This window comes from Acipenser ruthenus, chromosome 13 (assembly GCF_902713425.1).
Source record: "Acipenser ruthenus chromosome 13, fAciRut3.2 maternal haplotype, whole genome shotgun sequence".
NCBI lineage: Eukaryota > Metazoa > Chordata > Actinopteri > Acipenseriformes > Acipenseridae > Acipenser > Acipenser ruthenus.
Window position 1 is genome coordinate 1,294,660 of NC_081201.1, and position 26,235 is coordinate 1,320,894.

The following is a 26,235-nucleotide window of genomic DNA, read 5'->3' on the forward strand; positions in this document are numbered from 1 at the left end:
AATAACAATAATGCAGTTCAACCCAGTATAAATGAACCAGACAAGTTTCAATTAGGAGTATTTTATTGTTCACTGCAGCAGGACACTGTTGAGAACAGAAAACGTTTCCTATTTCAGTCTGAAATAAGCCAACACAAATTGAAGGTATTTGCATGATCACATAATTAGAGAGCATCATGCATTTAAAAAACACTCCTTCAACATCCACTTCTGTAGTACCTTAGTGTCAGACTCATAAATACAACTTATTTATTTTAAAAATCACAGCTAGGAAGCCCTTCGGTAACTTAGTGCTCATGGCTTTATAAACAGCACTAGATCTGTATGCAGAATATTCTCCACACAAGGGACAAGCACTCTGCGCTGGGAGGTTTGTTATTGGGAGCAGGTGGTCGTTGGTAGGAAATGGCAAAACAGTATATAGTGTGCATTGCAAAACACAGTAGTAGGGATTTTGCCAATCCAATTAGAAGCATTTCAAGTAGTCACCTTTTTTCATTCCCCTCTATGCAAAATACAGAAAAAAAATACAAAATGATATTTACAATATATATATATCTAATCTAATACAACACAAAAGTATTTACAAGCCAACGTTCACATTCATTGAGAAAAAAAACAAACACTGATGGCATTACTACACAAGCATGTAGTATCAGGGGTGGATAGTCATTGCTGGATACTGCAGGGACACGACCACATGTGTTTAGTTTGCTCAGCCCTGTGCAGCTGCCTGTTATGGCTATTAGTGTGGCAACATGCCTCCTGTATCGGGGGGGGGGGGGGGGGGGGTGGGGGTGGGTCATTCTGCTGTAAACTCTCGTGTCCAAGGAGTTACACCAGATTCTTACCACAACCTCTTGATTTTTTTTTTTTTTGTTGTTAAGGCACAATATCATGATACATTTTTAAAATGGTTTCTGAAAGAAAAAATAACACACAGCAATTCCCTGTATCGTATTCAGATTGTCTCTCTATTTTAATGTACTGCATAGCTATGCTCGGCCCTCCAGTGCAACATGGGGACACTATCTGCACATGTGCAGAGGGACCCCTCCCCCCCCCTCAGCACCCTATGTTAAATTCATAATATTTTAAAGTAATATATACTACATTTGAAAAGACCTGTGTGTACCATATTTTGAAATGCAGCGCACTTTCAGTGCATACTGAAGACCTTTTTTTTTTTTTTTTTTTTTTTAAACTCCATTTCAAATCATGTGCTTGTGAGTAAACTGTTTCTGTGCGTTAACTTCAGTGGTTTGCAAAATGATCAGTTTTCACCAAATAGTGTAGTATTTAAAACTTTTGCTATTCTAGACAGCTACTCAAATAGAAATCCGCTTAACTGACTAATTGTCTCTGAGAATTTCAGGAAAAAAAGTGCTATGCAGTGTCTTGACAAATGCACACAATCATGAAGTTTAGAAGAGAAAAAAAAAAAAAAAAAATATTGGCTATGGTTAGTGCCATAGATGCAGTCCCTGAATATAGACTGGGAATAAAAAAAAAGGGGGGGGGGGGGGGGCTCAATCCAGTAACATTCAAGCATTTTTCAGTCTGAGGTATGTCAGTAAGCAGTTTAGATAAAGCTGCCTCGCACAGTGAGGTGCCATCTGAAACACATGCTCAGAGAAGACTGGAAAGGTGCAGTGCGCATGATCCAAGGAGGTTACAGACTCAATACTGTTATACAGTAGTCGGTGCATGATGACAGAATACTGGTGACCTTGTTTGACTCCAACATTCCAGCGGTCCTTCACTCCCCTGGATGGCCAGCAGTCTCTAGTTCGGACTAGGACTGTTTTAGAGCGGGGGCCAGCTACAGAATGGAAGCAGTGTTGTCTTTGGGTTCCTCTTATCGAACGTGCTTTTTCACGTTTTGGTCTAAAATGGTCAGAATTCAGACTGCGATTTGATACATAAATAAAATAAATCTGATTTCACTCTTATTTGGGCATACCTCTGATGATACTGTTCGGTTTAAATAAGTGTCAAATTTAAGAAACACAGTTGCGAGGTGACTCGTAAGTTTGTTTGGTTGGTTTCCGGTCTGTTCAGATGCTCAGAGCGCTAATCTCCCCCCTGCTGTGCTCTGCTGCGTTCTTCCTCTTGAGCTGCCTCCGGTGAACATGTCTCTGTGCTGCCGGGGGGAGTGCCAGTGGGGACACAGCGAGGGGTTTGCCCAGGGCGCTAGCGGAAGAGGAGGGGGGGCTGCTGTTCACAGAGGAGTACCCCGAGCTGAGGTCAGCAGGGGGGTCACTGAGGCTCCGAAACAGCATCCCGCGTGTCCTGGAGGAAGAGCCCCCCTCACCGTGTCCCGTCTCCTCAAAGGGGCTCTCGTCTTCACTGGACTGTGCTCGGCAGTGCTGCTCGCCGTCCTCAAAAACCAAGTCCAGCATAGCAGACAGGGCAGTCACTGTATATATTATTAACACAGACATGTTAATATATACTCTGTACTTCTCACTGAGGGACAGACAACACATACGCTAATATAATGCTTAACATAGTCATTTTTCAACTGAACATTTAGCTATGAAGTACATGCAAATTAGGGATATACTGAATTAAGGGAATCAGTAAAGTTATACAGTAGAATACGTACACAATTTACTGTCAGCATGGGCAAACCATGAATTACGAAAATCAGGAGTTGAAAAAGTGAGCAAAGAGAAATTAAAGACTCTCACCTTCTCCCTCTTTCTCCCCTTCACTCTCCTGGTCCCCTTCGTACCCCGAACAGGAAGTGTCCAGACTCCAGTCCAGGAAGTCCCCCAGCAGAGTCTCCTCCTGATTGGACAGCTCGGTAGTGGGCGTTGCCACAAAGCTACCCCGGTCTTCCCGAAGACCGTCCTCCCTTCTCCTGGAAGATTGAGGACTACCATGTGATCACACGTCAAACTGAACACCATATTTACCACCCAGACTACAAGGTGTGCTGGGGATTAATTAGGAACATTCTAGAAGAGTTAACAAGGGCGTGTCCAATTGAATCCTTTCATGCATGAAACATTGAAAATAGTTTGACACAATAAACTATTTAAAAAAAAAATACAAGGTCATCATTCATTTGCACCTTCCATACGTCCCCATATAAAAGACTTGAGGTGGGTTTTTTTTCCCTTTTGTCCCTGCATGTGGTTGCCAGGCATGAAAGGGTTAAACGTGCGCAGGTTTAGTTTGCTACCTTCATCTCCATGCATCAATATACAGTGCCCTCGGTTTACAAGAACCACATCCGTCCCAGATGGTTTGATTCTCATAAGCGGTTGATTCTTAAAAGCAGACCGATATTACTGTGGTGCAGAATCAGTATGTTAGTATGACAATAAGAGCTTGTTCCCTGCTGTGTAATGGATCGACCACTAGATGTCATGATTTCTGCATGTATGCACGCTCATGAAAAATCCACAGCTGCTTTTCCTTAACGAATTAAGGATAAATGGTCAATTGGTTAACTGTCCCTCTACATGCATATCACACAATAACACTGCTGTACTCCGTATGTATTCAATGAATACGTCTTCACTTCATTGAAACAAATTTTCACTAACGGAGAACACAAAAAAACATACCTGCACAATGCAGTAGCGCAGTCACGTTTGATTACAAACAATGCAGTGTTTCCTGCATCATTGCACTATCCACACTGTGTATGTGCTTAATCACGCAAGATCAAATTCAAAATAAGCTGTATATGTGATTGCACTTGATCAAGTACCAGTGTAGTCGGTTTGCCCCGAAATATTTTTTTTCTTTTTCAAGCGGATTGCTTGATTCTTGCGAGTATTTTTCATTGGTTAGTATAGGAACGATTTTGTCCCAGTGGTTTTGATCACTTATAAAACGGGGTGCACTGTAGTTTGATTGCCTCTTCACATACCCTTACCTCTTGTTCTTGCTGGCCGGGGAGGAGAGGAAGGTGTGCATGTCTGCAGTGCTGGAGCTGGGGGGCACGAGGGGCTGAGCAGCAGACAGCGCGTCTTCTTTCACCTCCAGGATCACACACAGCTCGCTGAACTCCAGCACCTGCAAATAAACACAATCGAAAAAAGAAAAACACATTTAAAACGTTACATACCGAGCATCAAAAAGAAACTTACCACTATAACACATTTATTTAAAAATAAAGCATATAAAATGATGGACATTGGCAAAATGTTTTTGGTTTCTTTTTAAAATCACCCATTCATCCTTGACCATGACACAGATATGCACTTAATCACCTAAATTAGCGACAGTTGAGTGGACACTGGATATGGAGTGATTTCAGCTGTTGAATAGCAAGCTTGAATAAAAGCAGTAAAGAAATCACAGAAAAAAAAAATATATATATGCCACGTTTGTCAAGAGAGCAGCACCTTCATGCAATGTTGGAGGCTGGACTAGGTCAGCATACTGTGGCTCGCCATCTTGGGTGCTCACAGCCAGCAATTTCAAACCTGGTGATACGGTATAACCGGACACACTCTGTCAATGACAGGCCACAAACTGGTAGACCAAAAGTCACAACACCTGCCCAAGATCGACAGATCATTTTGCAGCATCTTCAGGATGTCAATTGTTAAAATCAGCACAATAAAAAGTCACTGCACCTGCTCTAAAACAGTTTGTCATTTTTAAAATCACATCTAATGATTTTTATCCAATATAAAAGTGATGTTTCTTTTGATGCTCAAATATAAGTGATGCATTTTTTTTAATGCTCAGTATATATATATATATATATATTTAGCTCAAAGAGCCAGCTGCCCAACATTTCGATATGCTGTACATATATTTCTCAAGGGAGCCTGTGTTTGAATCAAAACATTGGAGGTATTTATAGGTTTTTGACGGCATGACAACTACTTGTTATTGTTTACATTCAAATCCATGATTTATTCTTACATGATGTAATGGTGTTCTATATATTGTGACATCATCTCTACTTCTATCTTTGAATCTGTATTAATTCTAATTAACATTACTTTATATAAACTTATATTTTTATTATATCATGCAATGCTGGCTCTGAGGATCAGTCTTGATTTGGCCTCCCCAGCGCATCAGCATGCACAACTTTTGAATGAATTTTGTTTATTTATTTAAATGTTATATATTTATTGAAGTTAATTAGTTCATTCTTTTCTGTTGAGTCCCGCTGGCATAATCGTGTTCAGTCTATTTATCCATTTACTTTCTTTTATTCTTCTATATGTCGCATTGCTTAATTTTAGCTGTTCTAATACTACAAACTTTACATCATTTATGTCATGACCCTGACTGGTGAAGTGCTGTACTATTGGTTCATTCATTTTTTTATTTCTAATTAATGAAAGGTGGTTCTGAATTCTTTTATATAAAGTGGTTCCAGTCTCACCAACATATTTGATTTCATCACATTTTTCACAGGCTATTCCATAAACAACATTGCTATTTTTACAGTAGGTATTAGTTTTTAGTGGATATGTGGTGTTCTTATGTTTAATTATATTTTTACTTTTGTCCATGTATTTACACACTTTACATCTACTGGTGCACATGTTCGTAGAACCTATTTTGTCAATTATTCTTTTATGTTTACTGTGAACTAAAATATCACCTAAATTAGCTTCTCTTTTGAATGCTACAACTGGGGCCTTAAGAAATACTTTAATTTTTCTGAATTATGTAGAATCCGCTAGTGTTTCCAAACTATTTTAGAAATATTGGGCAAAAGTTTAGAGTAAGTCATTATTAATGGGACTCTTTTGACCTTTTTATCTCTATTTTTATAATCTAGTAGATCTCTTTTTAGTTTATCCACTTTTCTTAACTCCGTCTCTATAATTCTTTCTTTGTATCCTCTTTTTTGAATACATTTCTTTGTTTTACATAGTCACTTTCTTTAGAGCATATTCTTCGTATTCTTATTCCTAGACCCTTTGGGATTGCCCTTTTAGTGTGTATCGGATGTGCAGAGGACATGTGTAAATACTGGTGCATGTCAGTAGGTTTACAGAAGAGGTCAGTCTCAATTGAACCTTCTTCAAATTTTACTATGGTATCTAAAAATTATATATTTTTTCTTGTCCATCGAAGGTCCACCTTAATATTACTGTGTATTTCATTTGCCATTTTATGAAACTGGAAAAGAGATTCTTCTCCAGGTGTCCAAACCCCAAAAAATTCATCTACAAACCGAATGTATTCTAAAGGTTCTCTTTCCGATTTTCTAAGTAATTGTTCTTCCCATTTCCCCATGTATGTACTGGCAAAATGCATTCCTAATTTAGATCCTATTGCTGTACCATCGTTTTGTTTGTAATTCTTATTAACAAATGTAAAATAACTGTTTTCTAAAACTACGTTGATCATGTTCAGCACCTCTGCTGTTGGTATTGAGCTTTTTGACAAGCTTCTAAAGTTTCTTTACGAGGGACACTTGGGTACAAGGATTTTACGTCCATGCAAAATAAAATTGTATTCTCTGGAAGGTTGTGTTTTAGTGATTCAAGTCTTTTTAAAAATTGTGTTGTATCCAAAATAAGTTGTCGTGCATTGCAGTTCAAGGTTTTATTTGAATGCAGAGGTTTTTTTTAAAATATATATATATTATATATATATATATATATATATATATATATAAAAAACACACACACACACACACCTTTTCCTTGCTAATCTGTTGGTAACAGTCATCCTCAAACCGCTGCGTCACACCCGTCAGTGAAACATGTCTGTAGTCTTTCGGAACATCGTCATGGAAACTGAAGAGCACAAGAGGAGAGGGATGATTATTATATGGTACAATACAATACAAAACACCTGCTGTGCCTGTGAAGATAAAGGCTCTAGAGGGACCAGAGGCACTCCATGATAGTTAATAGGACACAGACACTTGCTTTCTATCTTATCACATGTCAAATATTCCCATAACAGGTTTTGTGTTTCACATTAAAACAAGGAGACAAAGCACTGAAGAATGAAACCAAGATTACTACAGAGGCAGACCGATGGATAATGGTATTCTTCAGAGTCCTGCATTGCCACCTACCACTTCTTGTGCAGGCTCAGCACACAGTCCACCAGGTCTTGCAGAGAGTAGCCTGTGCACTCGGACAGGTGGCTGGACCAGGGGTTGGCTGAATGAACAAGGCAAGAGAAACAAGGGTCACACAGGAAGTCTCCAATATGAAAACAATGAACGATTGACAAAAAGCACTTCATCACCAATTGTGGTTAGCACCATTTGACCCACCCTCTCAAGGACAGTTATTGGAGTACACTCACCAACAAGCAAGAAATACGAGGCTCCCAGGCTACAGTGGCAAGCCAACAGTTCCTGGCAATTGCTGAAGTGGATTGTGAAATTAAGCACCCCCCCCACCCCACTCCCACCCTCCCCACTTGAGGCAGTGTTTGTGCCGGCGCTGGTAAACCCGTACCGTGCCTGTGCAGGATCCTGGTGAGCAGCAGTGCAGCAGCAGCAAGGCGGGCGGGAGAGTACTGGGACAGGCTGGTATAGAGCAGAGACAGCTCACAGATATACTGCAAGAGATTCTCACTCCTCTTGTCCAGTGGAGAGAGAGACAGCAGCACCTCCCCATAATCTAGCAGCGTGGGAGTCTGGACAAAAACCAAGACAAAAAAAACAATTATATAAAAATAAAATCAGCAACATGCTGGGAAAGCCACACAAACGCAGTACAGTTCGGAAGAAAAGAACTACATTCAGAGCTTTGCTATCCTCGTGTAGCATTATATCCCAGTCAGTCACAATTTTATAAGACTTTTTTTTTCTTTTTTTAAAAGACATTTTTTAAAAAGTTTTTGAGGACCGTGTGGTTTGTGAAGCTGCCCTGCTAAAAATCATATGCATTACATTACACACATTAAATAGATAGGGCACTTAACATGGTTCAATGCAGCAGTAATCAAAGGGGATATACAAAAAATGGACCCTTTAACCGAGCGTGTTTGAAGGATGGCCAATAGGCAAAACACAAACTACTTATTAAGCTTCACAGGCATGCGACTGACAATCATACAGAGACAAGGGCTGGAGGAGGTGGTACATACTCTGATCTTGCCTTCCAGTGCGGAGATGACCTCTCCCATCATTCTGACCAAGTCCTCATACTTATAGGTGTTGTCTGTGAGCCAGACAGCTTCTCGGATGGTCAGGATCTCTTTACTCGTATACCTATATAGACAGAAAGACAATGAGTGAGAAAGCGGTCTCAGGCTAAAAACAACAGGCAGGAGGCTAGAGGAGCGAGCAATACAAGTTTGAAGTCGGCACCTAAGCAAAAAAATGGTTTTACTGTATGATATTAACAAGCTCTTTCAATTGAATATCTGTGAGATTAAATGTACATATTTGCATCCTAAAAAAGAAAAAAAAAAGTCAAAATGACTTTAAATGCCCTGCAAACGTTCAGACAACTTGCTCATAATCACCGTCCCTGCTACAGACACCATTAGGAGACATGTGCATGTTTGTAATGGTTACCAAGTGGCTGCAGGCAGGATGCGATCACTGGAGACGACTGCTTTGAGAAAGCTCTCCCTGTACAGTTAAAGCAACATGCAAACCATTGCACACGATGGTACAAAAGAGATAAGAACACCACTTTTGAGCAGCAACAACTTCACTACACGAGACGGCCCCTTATCCCGACAATCTCCAACTCAACTTGAATTGTCACAGCATTTCTTTTAATATTTTATATAGTGATGCCAATGCAGCCAGCTTCGATGCCCCCCCTCCTCCCCGTGCTCGACCCCCTTACCTCGTGCATATGACCATGCAGGCGATTCCCAGGAGCTGCAGCCTGGCCTTCGGGACAGAGCGCAGCAGGAGATAGCGGTCCACGCACCCCACCGTCACGTGGAGGGACAGGCTGGAGAAATCCTTCATTGTGGTCACCTCCACCAGCCAGTCCACGAGGATGTACCTACAAATACACAGGGAGAGCAAGGAATCAGCACGTTCAGATTAAATACAGTCTAGCTATTCCAACTCATCGGATCAATATATCCAAAAGGAAAAAAGAAAGAGCAGGGCTGTGCAGGCCGGTGGAAGTGCTGTACCTCATGGTGTCGTTCATCCCCTTCTGCAGCGTGAACATGCCCTGCTTGGGGAGCGGGCAGGACGACTGGAAGATCTGAGACACCACGTCGCTGCAGGCCTTCGCTTCCAGACCCAACTGGTTCCCATTCACGCACGCTTTAGCCAGAGCCAGCTGGAAGGAAAAAAAAAAACGAACAAAAAACACAGAGCTTAATAACAAGATCACCACCACCACCACCAAACAAGAAGCTAACCTTAATACACTGCCCGACTGCATATCAGTATGGGGACTCCTGCTTCCATTTTGTTTTCTGCAGCTGTGTGTAGTGGGGGCCCAATTTACAAAACAATGCAAAGGATTTCATCCCCCACCCCAACACACAGACACAGTCCCTCACATTCTCATCTGCCACATTGTTTTCTGTACCTGTGCTTCCCAGCTGCCTTTAGCTGCATAGTCCCTGAGTGTTCGTAGGCACTGGAGGTATCTGCCTGGGTCTCCCATCTGCAGGGAGAAGAAAGGAAAAAAAAGTTTACAAATGCCATTCTACAGTTTGACACAAAGACATGTTCTGACTGTAGCCGCCAGTGGGTGTGAAAGTAGATTTTTAAAATACATTTAAAAGGCTTTAAGAGTTAACTTTGGAAACACGTGTAGTTCTCGCAGCATGTTTTTAGAGGTGCAATATACTGATCACTTCATTCAAAGCAGGTGTTCCTGGGTAGCAAAGTATGTCAGGGGCACCATGGCGATAAACTATCAAATAATTCCTGCACCTCTGTGCACAACCCGAGGTCTTCTTTACCGAAGACGGGGGGGGGGGGGGGGGGGGGGGGGTGTCACTTACCGCAGCCCTTCTTTTGGACTCCCACAGGAGGTAGGAGCTCTGTAAACATCCATGACTGGAAGACTCTTTTAACATGGTCAGGGCTTCACTGTGCTTCTGTTCATCCTGAAACACAAGGTGAGGGAGGGAGGAGAGGATGCGCCACATTAGACAAAAAAAAAAAAAAAAAAATAATAATTTATATTATATATATATATATATATATATTCTATTTAGCCATCACCTTATATACAGCAGCAAGAACTCAAAAGACAACGGAAATACTAAATAGCAGTTATAGCATGCAGCCACTGGCTGCCTCGCGTATTCTCTACCACAACTTATTCAAAACTTTTTTTGGGCTGCCCCAGAGGCATCCATGACAACACACATAGCAAGTACTAAGTACGTGTGTGCCTGCGATCTTAAGATTGTTCCGACACAACATTTCCTTTCAATAGGAAGAGGAAAAATAAAGATTCTTGAATAATATCAGCTTTGTTAGTTGTTTATCTTTAATTATGGAGCTATTCATGCACACAAGTGCCTCCAATGAGCTTCTGAAGAAGCAAACCCAAACTCCGTTAAGCTGCCAGGTGCATTTTTGATGTACACCTACTCACTGAGCTCATTCTCGCACCCGTTTATTTTGCAAACTGATTCAGTTCTCATAATTTACATCCATGGCATGGGTTTAATATGGGGTGTCAACTATAAAGAGTCTTAAAACAAAACAGTAGCTACAGTTTATTTAAATTGAAATAAATAACAGATGGATAAGCTTACATCAAATAGCCGAAGAACTCTGGCCAGACAGTACATCAGGGATGCTTTCTTCCCCTAAAAAAAGAGTCTAGAATTAGGATCGGGAGCACAGTTGCATAGTGCTGGCTTTTTCTGGACAATACTCAAGACACACCCTATAAGGGTATATTAGGGTGCCTCTCCAGATCTGCTAACAGAAACCATTAATCAAAAATGGCAACATTCAACAGGAGAACATGTTTTTAATAGAGTTTTTGGAATTACCAGGAGACAATCATTTGAGGATCTCAAAGTAGCAAATGGTTTGTAGGCTTACAGGCTCATACCCCTCGTCAATGTAAAAATAAATAAATAAAATAAAAGCACAGTGAAGATCTCACCGGGTCGGCCTCGCACTCAGCCCTCAGGCTCTCGAACACCACGGCCTTGCAGCAGCTGCCCGATGGGGACCAGGGAGGCCGGATGAAGAGCCAGACGAAGGGGTCCGCTGGGGCCCGCAGGCTCTCCGCCAGGCTGAAAAAGCGGGAGGCTTTCAAACCACACACCTCCGCACGCCCTTCATCACTCACTGACGCTGTGGAAACAGAGCGAGAAAGGAGACTGAGCAAGACACTTCCCTGCAATACATTGTTATTACAGAAACCACTTCAAGATCAACATGTATGGAGTTTTAAGAGCTGTTTTTACAGACATGGCATGCTAGTAGTTTAAAACAGAACTCTTCTAAAGCATGGATGAACTTACGTCCTTCATTGTAAAGGTAGGCAATGCCCAGCTTCACTGCTGCTTCGAAATTCCTGCTTTCTGCAGCTCTGTCAAGTAAAAACAAGGACAAAGGCATCAGCTTATGAGCAGAACGTGGACCACAAAACCAAGCTAAACTCTGCTTTGCAAACCAGGCAGTACAAAACCGGCTACGTTACCCGGGAATAACTGCACTGGCTGAACAATTCTTAGCAGAGCGGCGGCTCACCTTTCAAAGAGCCAGAGATTGTCTGGCTTTGGCCACACGTCCTGAAACCGGACATTTGCCCAAACACTAGTATGGCTGTCAATGATGTCCCGGAGACGAGAGTGGACCTAAAATAAAAACAAAACAAAACAAAAAAAGGTGGTCAGGGTTTCAAACAAACTTGTTTCAGCTCGTACAAGATACGGATCTGTTATCAAAATAAGTGAGTTCCAAAAAATCTTAATTTCAGATTTAGAAATGCAATGTTTTTTCTCTTCTTGGCCATGGAAATGAAGCTCAATGCCAGTAATAAATCTACCCAGTTCTCAAATGAGCCACGACGACACTTCCCTGAAACTGCCCGCACTTTACACCCCAGTTTGTTTATAAATACAACTAACTTATTACAGAAGAGCTGCTTGGGGAGGGGGGGGGGGGGGGGGGGGTACTCAGACTTGGGGACCTGTCCAAGTTTTAACAGACAGTAGAAAAGATTTGAAATAGTTTAAACAGGGTGGAATGTAATGGCGCAGGTCTGGTTTTCGGTCGGAGAACGTTTGTGTGTGTGCTGAGACTCACCGCTCGGACTGCAGGGAGGTCCTGAGCAGAGAGGCACTTGAGGACACAGAGCAGCACCTCTTCAGGGAGGCTCAGCAGCGACAGCGCGGGCGCACGCTTCCTTAACCGTCGCTTCGCTGGCAAGGAGAAGCATTTGGAGCATCTACAGTGAATCACTGAGGAGAGAGAAAACACATGCATTACAAAACAAAAACACATTGAAGTCCTGTCACCCTTCCAAGGGTCAGTGATTCAGAGCAGCAACGCCAAGACCAGCTCGTTTTCTTGGAGCTTGAACTATATTAGAGGGATATAAACCAACTGGACCGACGACAAGGTCTGCACCCCAATAAAGTAGACTGCACAGAAGGTCAAGATGCAATATGAAAGAATGAACTGAACAAACAGACGCACAACGTATTATATTTCACTGTAAAAAATGTCACATGATCGTCAGACACTGCACCTTTAAAACGTACAAGTATATTCTATTGAACTGCTTCAGGGCTGGCAGACAAGACACGTTTCAGTTTTCGAATTTACTTTATTTAACCAGGATACAAGACATCGATCTTGGTAATCATCTTTTGAACGAAAATATTAAGCAACCCATCACTACCTGCACTGCCCTTCCTTCCCTACTACCCACAGCTCTTCCCCGGCGCTCAATTTTCCCTCCTTCTCTGGCCAGTCAGAATTATGTTCATGAGCCTATATCGTAATTTTTTCAATCGCAGCTTTCTCAGTTAATAAGAGTACACAAAAAATTAGCTGCATATCTATGCTGAAAGGACGTTCTAAAACGTCAAATCGTGTTTTAAAGTTCGGTTTATATTAGAATCAAATATAAAAAGGCCATAACCTAAGGCAAACTGACAGCATTGCTGCTGACAACACACAGTAAGACATGCAAGTTAAACCGAAATGATGACCTTATTTCATTATTTCAGACTGAAAAAACAATTACCGCACAGTATTACTATTAGTGTTCTCCTTTATCTTTACAGTACCAATGCTATATACGAGATGTCTGGGGTTAAAATAAACTTTTGCCTTGATTTAATTAAATATAGCAGGCTTACCCTAATCGTACGATATGCACTCTTAAACCAAATATACAATTCAATATTATGTTTGGTGTTGCATCTTGACAGACAAGTAAAACGTATCGCATGAAAATAATGTAACACTTCGTAATTTGCTTAATTTAACTGTACCACTCCCGTACCGTCTGTCACAGCAGAGAACGAAACACTTACAAACATATATAAAATAACATTGAAAACTCGTGTACAGAGTAACGACGGTAACATAAACATATAATACATTTATATTTAAAACAAAATATGTTGATTAAAAACTATTTACAGTACTACTAGTCGTAGTAGTAACTACAGTACACATATTACAGAGCACAAAATCAAATTACTATCAGGATTTATTTTTCGGATTCTTTCACACCTCGCTACAACACGTACAATACACTTACTTAAATTAAAACAATTAAAAAAAAATCAGTTCAAAATAACTCATTAAAGTTTATATACACAATAAAAAAATAACTTACCGCCTGCTTTCATTTCAAACTCGCTAGACAATATTAATCTTGGAAAGCAGTAGACAAGTACTAAAATAACATTTAATTGCTTAATTAATTGAGAGGATTTAATTTAATTTAATTTATTTATTTATTTTTAAAGGCACCGAATACAGCAGCGAACATTCACAGACACTTAAATGAACCAAACTATTCCTGATGCCCCTCCCCCAACTCCGCTTTGCACCCGCGCGCACAGTTTTAAACATCAACTTAGTCACCTTATTGGCTAGAAGCAGGATCCTCCCATCGGGGACGCGCGGCCCTTCTGATTTGTCAGGACGCGTTCCGAACATCGCGATTGGTTCATGCAGAGAGAATGGGCGGTAATCACCATGACGACCTGATGATTGGCTGGTAGAATGCGATTTCGAATTACGCGCTGTATGCTATAGGTCAGAAAAGCGGAGAATTTGCGCTATGTGCTTTACCGCTTAGACTTATGGGACTTGTAGTTGTTCTATTGGTCGGGGGTGGGATTTAAATTCACACATTTAAAGGGTAAACGCACGTGACTTGCTCTGGAGAGGCACAGCAGGGAGGACAGTGGTTCAACAAACCTGTCTCGGATCCTCCTGGATTGGAAGTGAGTGGTTTATTTTAATGTTTATGAAAACGCAGCTGTTTTAAAACACGTTTCCGAGTTCATTCTCATATTTCTGTTTTTTTTTTTTGTACCGTACTCTATAATCTGACAGCTTTATAACAGAAATACAGGATTAGATGAAATACCAGTCATTCAGTGTCCTGGAAGGCACACTGAAATCCCGGGACACCTTCCTCAATTAGCAGATGGAAAAACAGATTTCTGTGACGTACGGTGTCAGAGTATGTGGCTCAAGCCCAACCAATCAGAGCCCAAAACGTAATAACTTTTACCAAGGAAAAGACAAAACATATACAGACGTTCAGAGAGAAGCATGCACGTCCACTTGTTACCATGGCAACCCCTCTCCCCATTCCCACTTAGATCGTGACACATGCAATATGGCGACTGTAGCACTAAAATATCCAAACTGATCATCGTACCGTGTGTTTTATTTACTCCTTTGTTCTCTGCTTTTCAGTTGAGAGTGGAACACTGTATTCTACACAAACTGTAGTGTTGGAGACACAATGTGATTTCAATTATGAATGTCATGTGCAAACAAGGGTGACACCGCAGCCTTGAATTCAGTTTGGCTCATTCTGTTATCATGAATGATCTGCATTGTCGTGTGAAGGTATTGTGTGCCGATGCTTCATTGTTCTCTCTGAGAGCTCCTGACGCAGTCGCTCTGGAGGCTGACTGTCACTTGTCTTTCAGGTTGATAAGGAGTGGGATGACATTTTAATTGTGGCGGCGACATGAAAGCAGCACCTAATGACACAAGCTGTAATTAAGGTAATTGACGTGGCGGTAGTGTTAGCATAATTGCAAATAACTTCATCACAATTTGTGTTGCTTGTGTCTGTTTTTGTAAGCAGCTAGAAGAACAGCAGAGCCATCATAAGATGTAAATCCTGCCAGATGCCCCTTCAGTAAATGCTGGGTATTAGCCCTTTCAGTCCTGAATTATTTTTGTGGAGCTGAAGAACAGGACACACACACACACACACACACACACACACACAAAACGTATATATATATATATATATATATATATATATATATATATATATATATATCTACACAACCTGAGACTGAGAGTCCCGTGAGGTTTCAACGTGATTTCCTACGGCATATGTTAACATACGGCACTAAGATAAGGCAAGGTCTCGCCAGGACAGCATGCCAGTTTACCAACCACAGCTCCAACAGTCTCAGAGTAGAGTGTCTTTACATTTATCATCACCTTCATAATAATCTCTTATTTTATAATAATCTTAATCACAAAGCACTTTGCAAAGCAAGTACTCGACAAAGAGCAGACTAATCTTCTAATCTTGCCAAGCGATCTACAAAGGCACCGCGCTGGTTCTGTACTGAGGGGCAATGAGTGTACAAGGGCAGCTACAACTCCATTGGTAGAATGGTAGCAGTGCTATATTTTGACATACCACTGGTATCACTAACTGGTAATCCACTGTATCAGCTAAAGTATCTTGACCGACTGTGTCATGTTTGTTTCAGATAGAAATGAAATAAAACATCCGGAAACCGCATTCCTCAGCTGAACAAGCAGGTTGGTTTGATTTCCACATGGGTGTCTTTGAGGCATGGAAAGCATGGGGGCAAAACAAGCTGGAACGCAGAAATAAGGACTCAATGTGCTAATAATAATGCAATTTCACTTCAGTGAACAAATGTGCTGCAATCAGAAGATGCTCTTCCCCTCGGGCCCTGAGATAATACATTTCCTATCCTGGACTCACTAGACTGAGACCTCTGCGTCTCTCTCCTCCTACACAACCTGCATAGACCCTAGCTCTTGCCTATCGCTCTATTCCTCGCACTGCCCCTCCCTATCTCCAATCCCTCATGTCTCCTTATAGTCCCTCTCACCCTCTCCTCTCATCCTCTACTGGTCAACTTGTTATGCCTTCTCTTCACCCTCCTTCCTCCCGTGCTCGCTCCTTCTCTTCCACTGTCTTCTCAAAACCAATGAATAGTTTCTGCCTTAGTGCTCTGCTCCTCCGATTCTCAATACGCATCAACAGTCTGAGCGCCTGCTGCTTGTTCCCTTATAAAAGCTGCCCATAGTAAAAGCAGAGTGACATGTAATAAAGCACAGTGAAAGCATTGGGCAGCAGTGTGGAGTAGTGGTTAGGGCGCTGGACTCTTGACCGGAGGGTTGTGGGTTCAATCCCCAGTGGGGGACACTGCTGTTGTACCCTTGAGCAAGGTACTTTACCTAGATTGCTCCAGTAAAAACCCAACTGTATAAATGAGTAATTGTATGTGAAATAATGTATAATGTGATATCTTGTAACAATTGTAAGTCGCCCTGGATAAGGGCGTCTGTTAAGAAATAAATAATAATAATTTTATTGTAAAGCCCAAAGAGGTACGGTAAAACATATATAAAAATGTGGTAAATGCATATAGTTTTCTAAGGGCTGTGTCAGACACATGGATTCAGACCACTTTAATAGGTATGCATGCAGTAGCAGCAGGAGCTATTAACCAGGAACAGTGCTGTACTACGTTTGGAAGAACAGTTTGACTTCTATTTCTTTTTTTACTTTGTCAGGTTCCTAAGGCTAAGAATAGGTCCTCGCTTTCATTAAATATGCTTCTGCTGTGAATTTACTGAAGAGTGTAATTGCTTTTAAGAATCTGAATGTCTTTCATTACATGTGTAAATCTGATACGTTTAATGCTTGAAACTATACACCATGCTGTCCCCTGCACCTAGGACACCTTTATAGAAACAATCCATAGATTTTTTCCTGCTGAAACATATTTAATAATGAATGATCATGACGATGGTCCAGCTGGACTGAAACATATACGAGTGTCCAGTCTTGTTAAATAAAACTTTAATTGATTATTGTATCTAGAGGATTGTGGACTTCTTTTCTTGATTTTTAAATAAGTACAATTCATAAGTGAGTGGTTCCATTATGGTCTAGCTGTGTGACCAGTAAGGAGGACCCCATCCACCCCTTTCCTACCCCCTGGGCCAGCGAGTGCATCTCTGGAGGAAGCAGCGAGGATTTCCCTTGACTGTTCCTAGAAACACAGACACCCTTTTCCTGCTTCCCAGGGAGGGAGTGGAGGGATGATAGCTCGAAGGAGTTGAAGTGACGCAGTGGAAGTCCTTATTCTCAGGAAACCATCGCTCCTGGAAGTTCACACCCTTTGTGTTTTAAGATAAGTGCATTGGAACATCTAGTTCCTGGAAGTCACTATGAGCATAACAGTAGATTCTAAATAATAAGTATGCTTGTGAAATGGTTTGCCAAAACATTTGACAGGAATGACATTTTCAGATAATCTATAGTGTATTGTGAGTGTGTCATGGAGAGCACTGTGTTGGAAAATGTTAAAGTAGTCGTCCTTTGAGAGTTTTTAATTTATTTATAAAAACCCACTGAGCATCCTGGCTTGTGTACCAGACCACACAGGCAGCCACTGTTGCAATCCTTCACTCTGTCATATGCACAATAACACACACACTTTACATTAAAATGCCATCTATATTTACAAGCACATCTCTCCACCAGATATTCAGGCAAACACACTATCAAATCCCTATTTGATGCACACAACTTCAGCATGAAATCTATTACAGAAGCTGGAACCAGCAGAGACAAATTCTGTCTTTTTTTCTACAGCATTTAATCTACAGATCCTAAGGTGTAGCTTGTCTCAAACCATACAGAGCACTAAAGTAAATAGTTCAGAGCAGTACGGTGTACCCAATGCCTTTTCCTTCCTGTCTTCTATAGACATCTAACCCAGGAGGTTATACAAACCCCAATGATTCTCCATCAGATTATCATTTAACAGACCTGTGACCTTCCCAACACTGTCATGCAGCGCTCCTCAAGACTACCCTGGATGAGAACTCTCTCCTGGGCGAACAGGTGATGACAGATAGGTCGATGAGCAGCATTGCAGGTGGCAGATATTGCTACGCTGAGGTATTCAAGTTAGGTGGATAATAACAGATATCTTATTGTATGAATTGTATTGTAACACTTGAATGTATTTGTATTTGCTTGCGATTGTAAGTCGCCCTGGATAAGGGCGTCTGCTAAGAAATAAATAATAATAATAATAATAATGCGGAAACACTATGTCCCCTCAGAGTGGGTGACGCTAATCCGGGCAGCTCTTATTTCACTGCCATGGCTGTCCCAGGTTCACTGGGTCACTGCTACTCCACAGCTGCCCTGTCACACTAGCACAGCAATATCACAGCAGTCTGTCTCTGTACAGCCTTACCTGAAGACGCGGCGGCTCTTTGCTGCAAGGTTAGGTGGATAATAACAGATATCTGGATGCATGTTCTGTTGTTGCTTGCCATTCTGGCATGTATAAAGTGCCTACCAGTCACTTTCCCCATTGGTTTAAAGAATATATAAACCTGGTTACCCCTCCTCAGCTCAGTCAAGAACAAACTTTTCCAGTTCTTCTCTCACTTTGATTCACCTTCAGTTCAACTCATTCTGTCCCCAGAGAGCGCAGCGGAACGGCTTGCTGGTGTGCTTCGTTGCTTTCTGACCTCCAGAAAGAAGCCTATTCAGGCAGTGTTAAGAGGCGCTTTACAGGGCAACCGAGGTTTGCTTTGTTTGTAAAGTATTTAATTATACATAGACAGGCAGTGCTACAAACAGTACATTTGCACAGTATATTTGCAGTTTTCCAGTGTTTTTTTCCAATGGTTGTACTACACATTGACTTACTATTTTGTTTACCATGGTTTTTAATATGCTTTGCAAGACCTCTCTGTGCTTTGTCTTGCTTTAACTATGCTTTACTTGGCTATGTTTCTACCATGGTAAACTTGAGTAATAGGATAAACAAACCACTGGCATGCAACATAAGGTTTAACATTAAAACATGCAGTGTAAGACATCAAGAGAGATACAAACACGCAACCAGCTCCCATCAGACTCAACAGCAAACAAGCACACTAGCTGTCTGCACGCTGTAAGCCATTCAGACAAAGCAACACACTTTGATGCTAATGGAAATTGTTGTCTCTAGATCCTCATTTATCTTGTGATCTCGACTTGACAGTCTGAAACGACGAATTCCTGAGATAAATGATCTCATGATCTCAACATAACGGTTTGAAAGGTTGAGATGCTGAGATGATTTATCTTGTGATCTCAACATGACAGTTTGAAATTAGATCATTTATCTCGGGATCTTTTTAAAAATGTCCTCAATAGTCACCGTACTTAACGCTGTACGTGCCGCTAATAGATAAGGATTCGGATCCAAGACGTACTCCTTATTAGAATGCAGAAACGTGGACATTTATATAGAGAGAGACAGATAGATGAGAAGCAGGATTAAGCGCGTCAGTATAAAGTAAACAACACGGACAACTCAGGTTTAATTTGTTGTGTTCGGTTTCATAAAAGCTTGAGAAAAAGTTATAGGCATGATCGGAGCCAATGCAGGAGTAAAACAGCGGCAGTTTCCAAGGTCACTTTCTGAGTGGAAAATGAAAAAGATTCACAGGCTAACAGATGCTGACAGAACCTGAAACAGAAATAGCAAAATGTAATGTCAACGTGGCCTAACCCTGCGAAATGACCGAATGTGAGCGCAACTGAATTGTGAGCTAGCAGGGCAGAGTTCTGTCTATACCAGGGCTTCTCAAACTCTGTCCTGGGGACCCCCTGTGGCTGCTGGTTTTCATTCCAACCGAGCTCTCAGTTACTTCACTAGACCCTTAATTGAACTGATCATTTGCTTAATTAGACATTTTTACTTGTTTCAGCCCTTAAACAGTTGCAGTTCAAGTTACTTATCAAATGTTATAGCTAACTTGAAATATGCAACTGTTTAAGAGCTGAAAACATTGCATTCTTTGCTTATTTGTATGGGTTATACACATGTATATCTATCTCCATATATTAATAGGAGCAAAACAGTTCAATATTCTACTCATGAAGTACAGAAGCGGTGCTCTGCCTACCCAAGAAGTGAGGGGTCAGCGCTCCCTTCCGACCTCACAGCACTACACCCCTGGATACAAATCTCTCTCTCTCTCGCTCTCACGCTCTCGCTCTCAGGCCAGCAGCTTCTCTAGCGCCCTAGCTCTCACTAAACTAGCTATGCGGTTTCCCTCTAGCTGCTACAATGACAGAGCAATCGACTCAAAACGAAACCTAAGCTGTGACCTCTGTCACACGATGAGAGGCGTACCTTCTGCTAGGAGCACTGCTTACATGCAGTGCTTACAAAGGTACCATGAAATGTTCCTGTCAGGACAGCTGAGGAAGTCAGCACCTCCGGTCACTTTTTTTTGTAACAAAAACGCTTATTCACTGCCAAACATGAACTAGCTGTGTAATGACTGCAGTACAGGATATTGACCTTACAGTTTGGGTTTCGGTGGAGGGAGAGGATTATTCATTGTTTTATTAACAGTAATATAATAGCCAATCAGAGTGCAGTGTCCTTATATGTATGGGAGATACACATGTAGTGCTATATCTATCTCCATATATTAACAACAGGAGCAAAACAGTTAAATATTCCACACGTGAAGTAAGGAAGCGTCACTCTCCCTGCCCAAGAGAAGTGTGTGTGGGGGGGCACTCCCCCCTCCCCCCGACCCCCGACCCCCCGACCCCCCAGCACTACACCCCTGGTTAGAGCTAGACAGTGTTTCAGTGTTTCAGTTTTTTTTTCTTCCAAGTGGAATGGATTCTTGCACTTGCCTAGCAAGTGTGTCCCTTGAGACACCGGTGTTAGAAAATAGAACTGCATTAGTTTCACATTTCACGGGGAGATTCAAAGAGACAGTTTATGGGCCTAATTTGTTCTTTCTCATTCAGACTGTTTCCATGGAAACTAGGCAGCAGCACCTGAGCAAACCACAAAGAAACAAATACTGTAGGATGGGTCAAAGAAGGAGGAGCACAAGAAGAATTGAATTTACATAGCGAAGGGTAATCCAATGCATTTATTTAGTCAAAAATCCATTGAAATAACAAAGCACATGATTAGATTCCAGCTTTTAAATAATCAGATGTGAAGCTGCATCAAAGCTCTGTTTAAATCACTACCCAGTGTTTAGAGGTACACCTGGTGTTTTAATATGTTGTCTTTTATAGTCCTATAGCTTTCATCCCTTCACTTTATAATATAATAGTGAAGTGATGTGTGTGTGGGATCAAGGCAAGTCCCAGCATTACGAGAGCTTGTGGATTTAAAGTGTTGTAGAGGATCCTGTTTTATTTTTTTCATTTTATTTGAACAGCTTGTTTGTAGCAACACACAGCAAAGGCACTGACTTTACCACAATGGCAAACGTCCTGGAAGAAAGTTACCCAAAAGGTCAACAAAAACTCCTTACTGATCGGTGGAAGACGACGACTCCAGAGGAAAGACGTGAATCGATACGGACAAGCAAGACTTTCAACTAGCATGGAGGGTGTGTCCGCTCGCGTTAGGAACAGAGCCACGCTCTGGAACGAAGACCTGAATTCAGGAGCAGGAGGGGCGGCAGTGAAAGTGAAGGGTGACTGGGTAAAAGAAGCGTCTGCTCTCTCCAGCACAGGGAGGTCAGGAGCAGGAGGGGCGGCAGTGAAAGTGAAGGGTGACTGGGTAAAAGAAGCGTCTGCTCTCTGCAGCACAGGGAGGTCAGGAGCAGGAGGGGCGGCAGTGAAAGTGAAGGGTGACTGGGTAAAAGAAGCGTCTGCTCTCTGCAGCACAGGGAGGTCAGGAGCAGGAGGGGCGGCAGTGAAAGTGAAGGGTGACTGGGTAAAAGAAGCGTCTGCTCTCTCCAGCACAGGGAGGTCAGGAGCAGGAGGGGCGGCAGTGAAAGTGAAGGGTGACTGGGTAAAAGAAGCGTCTGCTCTCTGCAGCACAGGGAGGTCAGGAGCAGGAGGGGCGGCAGTGAAAGTGAAGGGTGACTGGGTAAAAGAAGCGTCTGCTCTCTCCAGCACAGGGAAGGGAGAGAAGTCAGGTTTGTTCTAGAGCTTTATTAGTCTGGGGGTGGATTCCTTCCTCCAATTCATCTACAGGAACTTGACCTTCCTTTGCACTCTCATATCTCACCTCCTTGGCTCAACCATTTTTTATTTGCTCTCTGTGTGTGTGTGGAGTAGGAAGGGTAGAGGATAGCCTCAACTCGACATGTTGCTGAATTAGCAAACCCTGCACGGACTGCCCATATGCAGTAATCTTGTTTTATTTTATTGATGAGGAATCTGCGGTCTGTCCTACAGGATGAGACCAAGGAGAAAAACACTGCTGCAGGGTTGCAGGGACCCAATATTAACTCATCCTATCGGATCTGACATAAAAGTTAAGATGGACTAAACTCATTGACTCTAATCTCTAGTCCTTCACATGCCTGACAACAGAAAAACTTCAACTTCATAATGCGCTATTCATTATGTCGTCACAATACCAGCAGCAATCTGATTGAAAAAAACAAATCTTCTGTTGTTTCTGTCAAATCTATATAAACACACATTGATTGTGTGTTTATAGTGCTGCTGCTCTGCACTGGTCGCTGCCTGCATTGAGTCATTGTGTCATTGTGCACTGCTATTGATTGACACCTTTCAGAAGACACAGTCCCTCTGCAGCTGCTGTCTTCTCCTACTGGTGACCAGTCGCTCCTGACCCCATGGGGAGCGGTCAGGATTAGTCCTCAGGGAGGCTTGCCAGACCTGTGTCGAGTGAAATATTCAAATTGATGAGATAATTAGATTGATTTGGTGCAGAGTGGCTTACAGAGGAGTCCCTCCAGGGAGGTCAAAGTCACATGATCTACTGGAGCAGCCAGTCACATCCCACCACTGCCCGAGACTGCAGCATGACGCAGGCGCTTCCGCTAGTTAAACGTTACTGTGTTCCAGGGAACATTCACAGTTTCTCAGGCTTCTCCCTTATAACTTCACTACAGTAAATTTGCATCATATTTTTGCAGTTTTCCCCCATGCTTTTCTCTCGGTTATCCTATGCATGGCTATACTATCCATGATTTTGTATATGCTTTACCATACCTCTCTGATGCTTTGCAATGCTTTCCCAATGCTTTATTACACTTTGCTATGCTTTTACTATCGGGAACTTAAAATATCATCCCATCGTGTTTCATGGATGTGGATTTGCCTTTTGCCTCCAATCCAATCAATGTTTAAGCACTGTCATCCTTTTGACATAGACTTTGATTGTTGGAACATTGATCAAGTGATTCATAGAAAGATTACAGCCAAACTGCAGATCATTAACGACAGAATGAAGACAGATTGATACTGATGATAGATAAGCCATAAATGAATTAATGACATTAAAAAGAATAAACCCTGATTTTTAAAAGGAGCAATGAGATATTTGACAGGAGGCTGGAAAGCTACGTCCCCCGCTGCCGTCTCTCTGAGCACAGTCTACCCCCCCCCCCCCCCCAGGCAGTGGAAAACGAAACAATGGCGTAGTCCCGGGGACAGTGAAATGTGTTTGTGTGTGTCACTTCTATCAGTTTAGTGCGCAGATGTTGTGTACGTTCTAACCTCCCAGACCCTTCGGGGCACACTGATAAAACGAGATTTCCGTCTGGTACACAAAATAAAATGGAAACATCTCATTGAGCCGTGAACGCCATCAGTATCAATGCTAGGCAATGGCTGTTTCTCCCCAAGTTCAGTTTGCTTTAAGTCAAACAGTTGTTTTGTTGTTTTGTTAAGCTCCCTGGCAGGCACTATAGAAGTGGAAGCTTGCGATATAGGAGTGGAAGGTTGCGGTATAGAAGTGGAAGGTTGCAGTATAGAAGTGGAAGGTTGCGGTATAGAAGTGGAAGGTTGCGGTATAGGAGTGGAAGCTTGCGGTATAGAAGTGGAAGGTTGTGGTATAGGAGTGGAAGGTTGCGGTATAGAAGTGGAAGGTTGTGGTATAGAAGTGGAAGGTTGTGGTATAGGAGTGGAAGGTTGTGGTATAGGAGTGGAAGCTTGTGGTATAGGAGTGGAAGGTTGTGGTATAGGAGTGGAAGCTTGTGGTATAGGAGTGGAAGCTTGTGGTATAGGAGTGGAAGGTTGTGGTATAGAAGTGGAAGGTTGTGGTATAGGAGTGGAAGGTTGCGGTATAGAAGTGGAAGGTTGTGGTATAGAAGTGGAAGCTTGCGGTATAGAAGTGGAAGGTTGCGGTATAGAAGTGGAAGCTTGCGGTATAGAAGTGGAAGCTTGCGGTATAGAAGTGGAAGGTTGCGGTATAGAAGTGGAAGGTTGCGGTATAGAAGTGGAAGGTTGTGGTATAGAAGTGGAAGCTTGCGGTATAGAAGTGGAAGGTTGCGGTATAGAAGTGGAAGGTTGCAGTATAGAAGTGGAAGGTTGCGGTATAGAAGTGGAAGGTTGCGGTATAGAAGTGGAAGGTTGCGGTATAGAAGTGGAAGGTTGTTGCTGTTGTAAACCACTTTCCCGATCAGGAGAGCTGAAGATCAATGAGCGATCTCTGTTCCTGCTGTCAAGTCTGTCTTTCCACACGCCCAACCAAAGCAAGAGGTGCAGAGATACTGAACCGTGGAGGTGAGGCCCTGTCTAGCAAGCTAGTGCAGACATGTTTTTTCACAAAGCATTTTCTTTTTTCTGTGATTTTTAAATGAAATGCACAGAATGGTATTGCAATGAAGGGTTAGTTCTGGGGATTTTATTCAATACATCTTGAAATATAGAACATGGCCAAAAAAAATCAATCACTCAAGGAATTAAGAGGGATATTCACAAAACGTCAAGGACTTAAAATCTTACAACAATCCTGAGTGTGACGGTTTCATAGTGAAGTGACCCATGTGAGCACAAATTAGTACCCTGTAAATGTGGTCTAAGTAGGATTAGGAACTGTTGCTAGTACAGAGTACAATGTGCATAGTAATTAATTCTAATACAATTTATATAATGACTTGCATTGATCAGTTACACCTTGTGTGTGGGGCGCGCAAAATCCTACCAAATAGCATAAATGGCATACGCACACACACACATACATACACACACACATGTAAGAGAGAGGAAAGGCAGATGCACAATATATATGAATAATCAACTTTAATACAGTAAAATACTTTAAATGTGTTTATAAACATATATAAATACAGCATATATAAATACACACACACACGTACACACACGCACGCACAAATGCAAACATGTACATCATAGCTGACTATTGAATCATCACCCCTGACTCTCTGTTGTTTTCTCTTCAACCCCCCTCCCTCCCATCTCTCCAGCTGTATAGTGTTCTGCTTTCAGCACACACACACACACACTTTTTTTCTCAATGAATGCCTGGGTTTATTTTTTTATGAATGCAGACTTCATTTGCCAAGAGAGACACCGACCACACTATACCAGCGGGGAATACAGAAAGCAGTTGCCCCGCTCTCCCGGAGACGCACCCCTGGGAGGCAAAAAGAAGGCAGGACTAATTTACTAATTTATTTATAAGGTGGCTTGCGGGGGTGGGGAGGGGGGATTGGCTGGCTAATTTACAATCATCACCATTCAGTGCCTTTATCTTATTATTAAATCTTATTGTGAGAGTCAGGGGTGATGATTCAATAGTCAGCTATGATGAAGTCGTGAGCCAGAGGCATTGTCACTTTTGCAACTCCTGTTAACCCTTTAAACCAGGTGTTTATTGGGTATTACTGTAACAGTTCTTACAAAATATCACAGTACAAAATACCACTTTACAAAATATCACATTTTAAAATATTACAGTATGGAGTTTCACATTGCATAATGCCACATTGCAGAGTATCACATTACAGATGAGAGCAGTTATAAAGTACAATAAAATCAGGAGCAAATAAGAGCGAGTTAAAGAATGCAGCAGATGATTACATCGATTAAGGGAGAGCAGTTAACTTATAGAAAA

At 41.9% G+C, this 26,235-nt stretch overlaps 1 protein-coding gene and 1 long non-coding RNA gene across 3 annotated transcripts; one reads left to right on the forward strand and one right to left on the reverse strand.

Annotated features, from left to right (window-relative positions):
- Positions 1–45: 45 nt before the first annotated feature.
- LOC117418360 (cyclin-F) lies at positions 46–13,899 on the reverse strand. The gene is made up of 17 exons (XM_034031313.3): positions 13,710–13,899; positions 12,164–12,318; positions 11,606–11,712; positions 11,377–11,444; positions 11,013–11,206; positions 10,654–10,707; positions 9,889–9,993; positions 9,468–9,545; positions 9,061–9,212; positions 8,760–8,924; positions 8,047–8,170; positions 7,413–7,593; positions 7,022–7,109; positions 6,635–6,734; positions 3,893–4,032; positions 2,694–2,866; positions 46–2,419 (listed from the first exon to the last, which is right to left on the reverse strand). The coding sequence occupies exons 1-17, from the start codon at positions 13,720–13,722 to the stop codon at positions 2,058–2,060; spliced, it is 2,259 nt and encodes a 752-aa protein (XP_033887204.3). The 5' UTR covers positions 13,723–13,899; the 3' UTR covers positions 46–2,057.
- A 290-nt stretch (positions 13,900–14,189) lies between these two features.
- On the forward strand, positions 14,190–17,176 carry LOC131740177 (uncharacterized). Of its 2 annotated transcripts, XR_009330805.1 has the most exons (4): positions 14,190–14,325; positions 15,046–15,123; positions 15,853–15,904; positions 16,913–17,176. It is a non-coding gene; the product is annotated as an uncharacterized LOC131740177 (long non-coding RNA). The 2 variants fall into 2 exon arrangements; XR_009330804.1 differs by lacking the exon at positions 15,046–15,123.
- The last annotated feature ends 9,059 nt before the right edge of the window (positions 17,177–26,235 follow it).

Coding starts and splice junctions, on each gene's coding strand:
- LOC117418360 (XM_034031313.3), bottom strand. Junction 8,171..8,759: donor TGCATGGTCATATGCACGAG/GTAAGGGGGTCG, acceptor CTGTCTATATAG/GTATACGAGTAAAGAGATCC. Junction 2,420..2,693: donor AGGGGAGAAAGAGGGAGAAG/GTGAGAGTCTTT, acceptor TAATATATACAG/TGACTGCCCTGTCTGCTATG.